The 11646-nt window shown below is 46.6% G+C and overlaps 1 protein-coding gene across 2 annotated transcripts in view; it reads right to left on the reverse strand.

Moving 5' to 3' along the window:
* LOC143148534 (uncharacterized) overlaps positions 1–10648 on the reverse strand; it is a 163861-nt gene extending 153213 nt beyond the window's left edge. Inside the window, exons 1-2 of one of the 2 annotated variants that reach the window (XM_076314939.1) lie at positions 8899–9222; positions 6646–6771 (exon numbers count right to left, since the gene is read on the reverse strand). In XM_076314939.1, the coding sequence (XP_076171054.1) occupies positions 6646–6770 (125 nt within the window). In that variant the 5' untranslated portion in view covers position 6771; positions 8899–9222. Of the gene's footprint in view, positions 1–6645; positions 6772–8898; positions 9223–10508 lie in introns of those variants that run through there. The other variant, XM_076314938.1, reaches the window with a different exon arrangement.
* Positions 10649–11646: the final 998 nt, after the last annotated feature.

Genomic DNA, 11646 nt, shown 5'->3' on the forward strand with positions numbered 1-11646 from the left:
ATACTGTTCGACAGAATTCCATCTCGATGGAAAGAAAAAATTACACAAATGTGTAATTCGAATTTTCTTCGTTTCTCGTTTCGTATCGTTTGTTATTTATTAGGGCTAGCGTCTCGCAAGCAATTCGACCGGAGGCTTCCCTTAAAGACTCCTTCCCATTCGATAAATAGAACAATTCAATCTTCTCGACATCGAGAAGAAAAATTTCCATTAATTCGTGTTCCAGGATGTTCGGAAATCGCTGGTGCAGAGACTATCGTCGTGACTACGAACATTGACACTCGAGCGAAGGATCAATGAAAGAGACGATGCAACTAATAAACGGAACGATCGAGCGCAGCAGGTTCTGTGTCGAGACCGGTTCACTCGTGGAGGTTTCCTGGACAAATTGGGAAGATTTGAGGCATCCTTTATAGGCCAACCGATCGCAACGACACACGGGAGGATCGTTTGTCTTCCTTTTAGACTTCGCGCGAGCGGAACGTAGAATTCTAAAAAGTGGTCCCGGATCTACGCTCTTGCGATCTCACGGAAGGGTATACAGTCCGTTCGAAGCTCGATTTTCGAAGTACGACCGTGGAAAGGCTGCCGGTTCTGTTGACGGGGGAAAAAAAAAGAAAAAAAAAAAATTGAACATCCAAACGGTATTTCACACTTAAAGAGTCCATACTTACGTCCTGGTCTTGCCAAAGAAGACACTGGAACAAAGTTGGACTCTCTTCGTCGAGAGAGGTAGGCTCGCCTACGTGGTTCAGAATAGGTCCAAGTTAGGTCTAGGTTAAGTCCAACGTGTTCTGGTCTTCCCAAAGAAGATACCTTAACGAAGTTGAACCGAGAAATTTCTCGACCGAGAAGAGAAAAGAAGGCCTCCTTCCTCTATTTACATTAGTTAGTCCCGGTTAGGTCTTGGGATTAAGACCGTCGTGTTCTTGTCATCCCAAAGAGGTATGGTTGATCCACGACGGCACGGTGTAATTATCACCGTGTTGATGTCGTCCCATGGAAGATCCGAGACGCTGTGTTCCGTGGTTTCTTCGGTGGCAAGAGAGATGTTCTTCTGTGCTTCGCATTAGCTGGTCCAGGTCACGAGGAAGATCCTTCAAAGAAGTACAGAAGTTTCTTCGGTGGCTAAGAAGATACTCTTCCGTATTTCGGTTCGGTTGGTCCGAGTCCACTGTGTCCCGATCGTTCCGCAAAACCACGCTGCGACCTCTCGCAGCCTCCTCCACGATAAGAGAACAGATCTCCCTCCGTGGTACAGATTGCTCGACGGTGTAAAAACCGAACAACAGAAGTTCGTAGCCGGGCTGGAGCGCGAACAGGTGTTTCTTGTCGTAGTCGCCTAGAATCTGCCTGCGATCAAAAACCGTGTAGCCAATTTAGCAGCGAGGCTGATCTGGCCTTTAGAGCGCCTCGTGCGCATAGCACGAGTGTGTGTACGCGGCTCACAATGGAGATCCCCGTTCACGATACGAGCAGCTGGACTTTCTATTCCCATTTCGGTATCTAATCAATACGTTATAGGTATCGAGAGTTTCTAATTTATTTGAACATCGGTTTAATTAACGATCCGGTGTACTCACGCGGCCCGGTAAATCATAAAGGGATAAGGGAGGGTCCTCCTCGTTGAGTATCATCCTGTCATTTATGACCATTTCTGTTGCGCTCGTAAAAAAGGGATTAGTTCCGTACAGGGTCGAGCACCAACCGAGCTCTAAAGAGATGGTTCCACTTGCGGTCGAAAGTACCAGAACTGTCGAATTTACCGGACGTGATTCTCGTCAATGTTCGAGCGAAAGGGAAGAGCTGAAGTTTGCTACCTTGCTCGCGAAAGCACGTTGAAACCGCTCCGGGTCAATTCTGACCCGAACCTCGATATCGCTACAACTTCGAGTACACGGGAGATACGAGCGTGGTTTTATTTTTTGTGATTCGATGCCTCGAAGGGCTACGAAAACGGATAAATATTATACGGGTCAAAATGGACCCGAGTAACGGTTAAGAATTTTATTGAGAACACAAAACCGGGGAAGACGGTGGTAGACTCCGGTATCGTTCTTTCTCGATAATTAAACAATTTACAAATTTTCTTCTCGCGTATATCTTCCGAGTAGAACAATAGAAAAAGAAGACGAGACTCAGAGAGCAAAGATTCAGTATGATTGAAGAGTGGGGGTAGACGAGGATCGTGAACAACACCAGAGGGCGTTACTTGGAGAACGACCAGTAGAACGTCATAGGTTAGTCGTATTCTACACCTATCGTGTTAGATGGGTCAAAATGGACCCGAGTGGCAATTAAGAACCTCTCGAGAACATAAAACCGGGGAGACGGTAATAGATTTCTTTCCTCGATAACTAATCAATTTATAAATTTTGTTCTCGCACATATTTTCCGAGTGCTCAAAGCAAAAGAACAACACCAGGTGGCGTTACTAAGAGGACAACAACTAGAACGTCATAGGTTGTTCATATTCTATACCTATCTTGTTACACGGGTCAAAATGGACCCGAGCAACAATTAAAAATCTCTCTAGAACACGAAACCGGGGAGATAGCGATAGATCTCTTCGGAGTGGTTACTGCTAAAGAACGAAGACAAGACTCGAAGAGCGGAGATTCGATACGGTTAAAGAGTAAGGGTAGACGAGGATCGTGAACAACACCGCGAGGACGTTATTCGTAGGACGAGCGCTAGAGTGTCAGAGGTTAGTCCGTTTCTATAGCCCCCCCCCCCCCCTCGGGCCTATACGAAACGAGTCACCCCGTACACGGTGGCCGGGGGCGCCTTCTGCACGCCGCGAGCAAAACCCCGTGGTACTTTCGAGGGAATAACGAACTTGGAGCGAACTGCACCGCGCTCCGTGAACCTGCGAACCAACGGGCCCCGTCTTTGCACGGGGGGGTTCGGTATGTTAATTACAGGCCAACATACGTCTCTCCCCTTCTCGCGCCGTCTCATCTTTGGCGCTGGTGCACTCTCGCCTCTCGTTTCTTCTCATCGGTTAGCTCGGTTGCCGGCCGATTCGTCTTGGAACGGCCCATCGCCGGTCTCGTTGCACGCAGGGCTCGCGTGAGACCGACGAAGCCGACCCTACGACCCGAAGCCGAGAAACCTTCCTTTTGCCCTCTTTCGATCTGGCTCCGCTTCCCCGGCCACGGCCACGCTCCCCGCGTTTCACCGGCAAACGCCGGTCTTCTGCCTACCCACCCTGCGGGCCGATTTCTCGCGGCGTAGGGCTGCCCACGGGAAATCGACCGGCGATTACCCAGACGAGACTGCCCGAGAGACCGTTTCGATAGCCGGGCTCGCGAAGGCGTTCCCGGCGAACAGTGCGCGCCGGAGAACCGGTGAGAATGCCCCTGGACGGACTCGAACTCGATCGAATCGGAATTTTCGGAAAGGGCGGTATCTCGGTATCGGTACGGCCAGTTACGGCGCTAGAGATCGCCGGGCCCCGGACGATCGGGGACCGGTGGGGGCCTGTTGTAATTTGTTTCGAAAATTTGTACCGGGTTGTTCGGAAAGTCATTTCGTTTTCCAAAACGGAGAATAGGTTAGTCGTATTCTACACCTATCGTGTTAGATGGGTTAAAATGGACCCGAAGGACACTTAAGAATCTCTCTAGAACACGAAACCGGGGAAATGGTGATAGATCTTTTTTCTCGATAACTAATCAATTTATAAATTTTGTTCTCGCACGTATTTTCCGAATGTTCAAGGCAAAAGAACAACACCAGACCGCGTTACCAGAAGGTTTAGTAAAATGTTTATACGCTATGAAAAAATCGTGTTTCATTTGCACCAAAAAAAAACGAAATGACTTTTGGATCAACCCAATGTATAGTAGGTTGTAAGAAATAGGTATCGATAATTGTGAAAGTAGATCCGAGTTGAAAATCTGAAAAAAAAAATTTATTAATCTGTACTATAATGTATTAGGTTGTTCGGAAGGTCGTTTCGTTTTCCAAAACGGAGAATATATAATTCAATAAAATGTTTATACACTCTGGAAAAATCGTGTTTCGTTTTCACCGAAAAAAAACGAAACGACTTTTCGAACAACCCGATACTTTTCAGGGAACCACTTTGAACAGACTGACAAATTATATTTAATTGCAGTTGTAAAATTTAAGAAAAATTGAATATTTTTGTTTTATACCATGTGGAGCTATTGCAAAGAGCAATAGTTTTACATTAGTTGTAGATGTATGTTAAAGAAATTAGATATTTCTTTACGGTGAAAGTAATTAACAAGTACGATGCACACCGGTGGTAACGACACTGGGTCTGAATTTAATAAATAATTTATGACCACGCGAACTGTCAAGCACCGATTTTAACGAAACTTTGTAGACGGATCGAGAACCGAGTGACAAGTGACGTCTCTTCGACCGTTTGGTCAGATACTCGATATTTTGCGTTCGTTGTTTAATATTTCGTAAACGATTGTGTATCTGAGCAAACGGATCAATGGAAGTTGCATATTTTACAGTCCTCTAACTGTGTACGAAGTTTCGTTAAAATCGGTGAGTGACACTTGGTGAGGTTTCAGAAGCATTTTTTACAGTTCCGCACAGTAGGTCCCCGAGGCGTCGACTCGAGCGAGACACGTGGTCTCCAATAGGGTAACGGTGTGCTCGCGAAAATTTGATAAACCGAACTGTAATTATTTTAATTCGAGTCAAATATTCCGGGGCGTTCAATGTTTAAAATAATTATATACGGCGAAAAACTTTTTATTAGCTGTGTAAAAAAATTAACACAGCAGATTCGTTGTAATTTATGAGCGTATTTATACGACCATCGTAAATGAACGTTCAGTTATGGGGGGGGCTCGTATGTGCACGCGCTTCGTAAATAAGCGGCAACTTATTAATCATTTGTATACACGTCCTTTGTAACAAAAGGATTACGTACGCTCAAGTCGTAATTTGAAGTTTGTGGTATACGTGAAGATCAGAGGGTGAGAAAGTTTAGAGGGGGTCAACAGATATGTTTACGCATGTGTCTGTACAAGAGCGGTTGTCTTATTCTTTAACTTTGTGTCATGATGATTAATTAAATCGTGTCGAATTTGAGGAATTATCGTTTTACCTAATATACAATACTATTAATGTTTCCGGGCGAGTGTAAAAAGATCGTGAAAGCAAATAAAGGCTTTATTTTATTATTCATTAACAGTTTATGGTACAAAACTCGTAAAAGTACAGCAAGATACTGGAATAAATTTGCAAAAGAAAAGAGGTTTTATCACCTGTGTAATAGAGGTAATGAGTGCAGTCAAGAGTGGAGAACAAATAAAAAAAAAAAGAACTAAATTCCTAACAACGAATAATACAGAAAACAGGAAGCACCATTAGTAACTGACACATAATCGATTACGAACGCCAATAATTATTCACGTTCAGTTTCTAGAACGCGCGTGTGGCGACGTAAATCGGTTTCGGAAGTCAAGATGAGGTTAGCTTGAAAACAACGCGATCGAGTAAGAAGAACATATAGCCAGGTCATTCTGACCATTATGGAGGTTCTGAATATAACCGAATGACTGTGTCGAAAGGTGTTACATTAAGTCGTCATCGTAACGGACAGTCGTATCATTTGATTTACGAACACGTGCGAGAATGAAAGTAGAAACTTTGGAGAAATCATCGCGATGCAGAATGGTAAACAAGGTTGCTCGCGGGTCATTGCAGGTTATTTACATTGTTCCTTTCGTTGTCGGATACAAAAACACTCTGTACTGATTGAAACAATAACCCTAACCTATCGTTACACGTGTCCCTTAAAATTCGACAACTTTCGCAACATAGATTCCTCTCTTATTAAATTTCTTTCTTTCCTACGCAATTTACGTTGAAATTTCTTATTTACTTACAAATTCGAGGCACATCGGAGACCATGTCGCACGACTACGCGAAACTTTCCCAAATCGTGTAACCAATATCCAGGGATAAACTGTCACAATTCCCGTTCGCGTGATACGCATCGGTTATGCGAAGGTTGGTCACCCTGCGGACCGGCGCGCCTCTACGCTTTATCGATCGTTCGATCGTGACTAACCCGGCAGATCTTGCATCTCCGGTCTTCCCTCCACGCTCGAGATAATTTTCCGTTTCGAGCGTTGTTTTTTGCGACTGGGCTCGCTAAGTTTCACTCGCTCGTTCCGTGCGCTCGTTCGTACCATTTACTTTTGCTTTCCGACGCCCGATGAGCTTCAACGGGCGAAAAAAAGTCGAAGAAGGATCGCGTGCATCGGATTCGAGTTCCTTTAGCCGGTATTACAGAAGTATTTACGCGGCATTGATCAGTAATTTCCCTTCGTAATCGTTTCGGTCAATGTTGCCGCGTAATGATAACTCTGCTCGCACGGTAAAATCGTGGAACGGTAATTGCGACGCGAACATCGTCGATTTCGTATTTGTCGAAAACCCATGGAGAATAATTCGTTCGTTTATTGCCGCTCGGATGATAAAAAGACGTCACCGGAATCCGGTGGATCTCTCGTTACACGGTTTACGCTTTCGTCGCTAGCCGCGTGAGAAGCGATTCCCACGTGTGAGTAGCGCGCCGAAGGGAGGTTTACCGACGGGCGCTGCCTTTATGTGTTCGATGCATGCAAAATACGTCTGATTACTCACCTCCAAAAGTGGGGCACGTATCCAGCCGGGCATAAGTCTCGACACTGACCGCAGGGTGCACCTTGAAGGACGACATTACCGTGCGAGTAACTGTTAGACTGGCCGTCCTGACCAGGTGACAGCATTCTGTAACAAGGAGCGATCTCGTGTTTCATTGTCTGTTCACGGGCGTTCGCGTCGGTCGAATTATGGCGGACGGGCCACCGGCGGCCTTGCGCCCGTCCGTCGTTCCTTTTACACCTTTTATCGAAAATAATTCTTGACGAGCACTTGTCGCTTCAATTTTACTCGTCTTTATGCAAATGTCGTCGCTCCCGCGATCTTTAATTTAAGGAGTGCACAAGCCCACCGAAAGAAGTTTAATACCCACCATTACCATAAATTACAATAATTATCGTGGATTAACATTCTCGCATGGTCGAGTTCGCTGATACGTTATTAAATCAGACAAATGATTCGTTTAATATAGCGAAGGTAAAATTAACATGTACGTAGCAAGCGCGTTGCTCGTGCGCGCGCGCTCGCGCTCGCGCGCCCGCGCACGAGGCTCTCGCGTTATTCTATTTCAGTCGCCGGTAAATGTACCATGAGAAAAGTTTTCGAGATTGCAGGTGGGTCATCAATCTTGGTCAAATTCAAGAATAGTCTTCTCCGTCATGCCCCTGTCGTGCTTGTTTTCGCGTAACGCGTCTCCGCGTCGAGTCCGATACGCTTTTCAGACCCGCTTGATACATTCTGCTACCCGCAACAAGGTGTGCCGCGAAAATAATTAATTAAAGGCGCCATCTAATAAGGAGGAACACGGGTGATTACGCCCTGCTCGAATTAATAATGGAAGCCGGTAATTAACGGGTAAGCGATGTCTCGCGAGCCTCGATCGCCGTCGATTATCCGACACCAGGTAATTACGCCTTCTAGAAATTTTATTACAACGAAAATCTTCGGACACCGCGGGAACGTGAGTGTACGTGTGCATGTGAGAAAGAGAGAGAGAGAGAAGCACATTTGCCGAACAGTTTGTCGTACCGTATGTCTTTCCGCTCGTATCCTCGGCGCTTTTAAGAACGTTCGTTCGTTTTGGTCGTCTCAGCGCGAGCATTATAAATATTTCCCCTTCGAGATGCGATCAAAAATAATGGCGCAGCTGTGTCGGTGAGACGAAATAAAAAGCGCGGGAACGAGGTCGATAAGTTATCCCACCGTTTAGCAAAATCGTCGGTTACCTTTTTCGAGCGGCCGGTCACAGCCGATAAAATGAAATTGAAAATTGCAGGTGAAACGGTGCACAGAATTATGAAATTAACCGAAAACGAAATTTAAATCGGTACACGACGGTGAAACGATCGCGTCGACGCGGTTAATTACATTGGAACAGTGGCAATGACAAAGATTCGATCGTAGCCGCATGAAAATAATTGACGTCGCGGGGAAAAAGGCAAAAAAGGAGGATGGAGAAATTTAACCACAACGTCATTACACGATCCCGACGCGCAATAAGACAACCCGAACTGCGCGCGGACTTTTATGAAAGACCGTGACAGGAAATACAAGGTCGCTCATGGTCTTGCGACTGTCACGTGCCACAGTCTGTAAAATCGTGAAGGACATAAAAACGATTAAGCCAAGCACGGCTCGCGATACTCGAGTACACTCGCGGCTCCTGGAACGTGCCACAATACGCGATTAAATGCAACATCGTTCTCAAACTTTTGTGTCGGGCAATATCTTCGCTGCTATCGTCGTGCGAAATCTCGCGAAGTCACTCTCTTTACGGGGTACCATATCTGACACCCTATCGGTGGCACTCGTAAAACACGCATGCGCTTCCGAGCGATCCGTGCGTTTCTAATTACTGCGAGGTGGCGTCCTCAATAACCTTGTTACTTCGTTGACCGATATACCACCTTCGTAGATTGACATTCCCAGCGCCCTGTACCCACTCGATGAACCTTATCGTGTAACCTGGAATGCCGCGTAACACAGATTCCTTCTTGAGCGACGGTAGCTCATACGATTAACCTCCTCGAACGAGCAAAATCTGCGAATTTTATAGCTGCGAACAGAACAGTCGCGATCATGTGCGCCTGATCGCCGTAACCGCGAGATTACCTGTGTTGCTCTTTTAATAAAGCTATATGGAAGCCGTACGCGGTACGTAATTCCGTTCGACGCGCGTTTCGAGCTTTACTTAGAACTTCTCCATCCGATAAAATTAAACGAGCGAACGCTATCGTTTTTAACAGACGTACGTACCGTATATATCGTCCACGTCCGCCATGTTTCAGACAAAAGAGTTCCCCTGTATTCCATCCGAGACCCCTGCCACTTGCAAAATCCAATTTACGTCGTGCTCGCTTATTTCGTTCGTACGATTACGATCATCCTGTATATAATATTACATGCCTTCGTTCAGAGAATGTTTCGCGGCAGTACGGGGAACACTCGCAAACGAACGCTGGCAATTTCCATCGTTGGAATCGAGAAACCAAATAAACGGCAATAATTAGTCTAAGTTGCCATAATTACTACCCACAGCAGACCCAAACGAAACACGGAAAATAAGGAAAGTGGGCTACGGACTGTACCGGTGTAGAAGAAGTGGCAGCAGGTTGCTGTAATTAGTATCTTTTTGCGTCGTTAGAGTTAAGCGTCGCTAGCGTGCAACGGCCAACGATAGGGCGAACGCAGGTATGTTAATGGACGCGATAGCAAGTGGCCGCGGTGTCTTCTCCCCTCGGTGGTTTATAATTCGTGAAACGACCAATTAACATTCTCCGAAAAGAGTAGGTGGTCCGTCGGGGTCCTAAACAGAGTCGAGTTTCAGACTCTCGCATCTGTAACGGGCATAACAATATCCGTAATCTTAATTCAAATCTACGTGAAACCGTGCTCTCCCATTCGGTACCGATACACCATTCCAGCCCAGTTCCTTTACGACAGTGGTTATTATTATTGAGCCGATCGGAACATTGGATCGAATTCGATTGATTCTGGAAATACGAAGGCAGCGAGGATGCAGATAAACGAGAACGTAAATCTTCGTTAATGAGTGCTAGTGAAGCATCGCGGGACGATCCGAGTGACTTCGCCGTTTCATAAAGTTTGTTTCCAGTGAATATCGAGTTTAATCAGTATAGAAGTGAATTGCCAACAATTTAGACTCATATTTAGTATTGATCATTGCCTGTGTAATGTTTACGCAAACTATCGAGAAAAAATCGTGACTATAAATAATTGGATCGAACCGTATTTTCTCATTTACCTCGGTAAATGACGTTTACTAAGAGAAACGTGATTACATTTTTGTTTCAACTTTGTGCGTGTATGCATAACCTAATAGTTAACATTCAAAACAACCAATGTTCACACTTCTTTTAAGGGATGTATCGAATGACAACTATTAGGTTAGCATTTCGTTTAACAAACGTTTCACGTTTCATTTAATAAACGACATCTATCGAAGAACGCGAAAAGACATCGAACCTAATAAAATAACCTATTCGGACGGAAAAACGTGCGAAATTAGTGGAATCGAAGCTTTACACGTATTCCGAGTGTACTCCAACGAATATTTCGCACGATCATCGTATCCAGAGACAGGCAGCATAAAAGTAGCGAAACGCGTATGCACGAGGAACAGATGCAAGAAGACGGCCTCGACTCGGCTCGGCTGAACTGGAGTTCTTCCGCGATGAAAGACACGTACACACAGAGTCACCGCTGCTGCCGTTGTATATATTGCCTTGTGCACAGCAAGATCTTCGATCAAGAGCATGCGCACGTTTCGTGCGCGAACGAACAGGCAACGCGACCGAGCGTACAACGTGCAACCACCGAGAATACGGAACGCATACTACACGTACCTGTTGCTTTCTCTCTGCAGCCGGGATGCTGAAGCTACGTTGCTCGAGATAGCTCGAAATCCTCGCACGTAACGAGATCGCGGTGTGTAAATCCTCTTTCCAGTGTGTAATCGGCGTTATTCGCGAGTCGATCTTGTTGCTTCTTTTGGAACAAAGGACGACGTTTCGCGCGTTCCACGAAACGATAATATTCACACGCGAAGAAGGCACGAAAGGCAACCGATCTGCCCTTAAATGCGTCACTCGTGAATCATTGGACACGGTTCCCAACCTCCCGCATCGCCGTACCCGAATCCCTTTTCGCGCAACACTTCGCGCCGCGTAATATCCCGCGCGTGAGCTCTCGACGTCGAACTGGCACCACTTCACAGTTGCACCTGCACTTGCACTTGCACCGCACCGCGCGAGTAACAGCGCAACGTCGTGGCACAGAATCGTGGGGCCCCGGCAGATCACGGGGTACCGTCGCGCCGTCCTGTATCGTGTCGCGAGGACCGACGACGGTGGCATCCTCGCGGCATCACCGTACACTGCACTCGAGTCAAGCCGAACGCTCGGCTCCCTCGGCCTGCTCCTCTCCTCCGCCCCGCCGATTCCTTCCTTTTTTGCCCGGCCCGTTTTTTGTACCCTTTTGCTTCTATCTCGCCGCTCGCGGTGTCTCGTGTTTCACAACGGACGGACAGCACCACTTCTCGGACGTATTCGGTAACTGTTCGCGGTTCAACGATCGGAAAGCTTACCGCAAGACGCGCGCATAGTCGGCGGTAATAACGCAATCGCGGTGGGATCTGTCATCTCTGCGCCGAGACCACGGACGCGAATACCGACGGATCGAAAACTCTCGTACGAACGTGCTCGTAAATCGATAAAGTCGATCGCATCGTTCGAGCTCGGAACGATACTTCGCGATTGTGTCTCTGTCCGGTCGCGGAGGCTGTGTCGCGTTACTTCCCGAAACGCGTCGCGAGAAAGAGACACTTCGAGTTCGGTCGATTCTCGTATGGTACACGATTCGTCTCGTTATGGTGCTTGAAGGTATCCTCTGCACAGTTGCAAACTGGAAGGGTGTCTCGTACGTACGATGGCACGGCAACACGCAGTCGAGAGACTCGAATCGGACTGGCTGTTGAGATGAGGC

This window comes from Ptiloglossa arizonensis, chromosome 6, assembly GCF_051014685.1.
Source record: "Ptiloglossa arizonensis isolate GNS036 chromosome 6, iyPtiAriz1_principal, whole genome shotgun sequence".
NCBI lineage: Eukaryota > Metazoa > Arthropoda > Insecta > Hymenoptera > Colletidae > Ptiloglossa > Ptiloglossa arizonensis.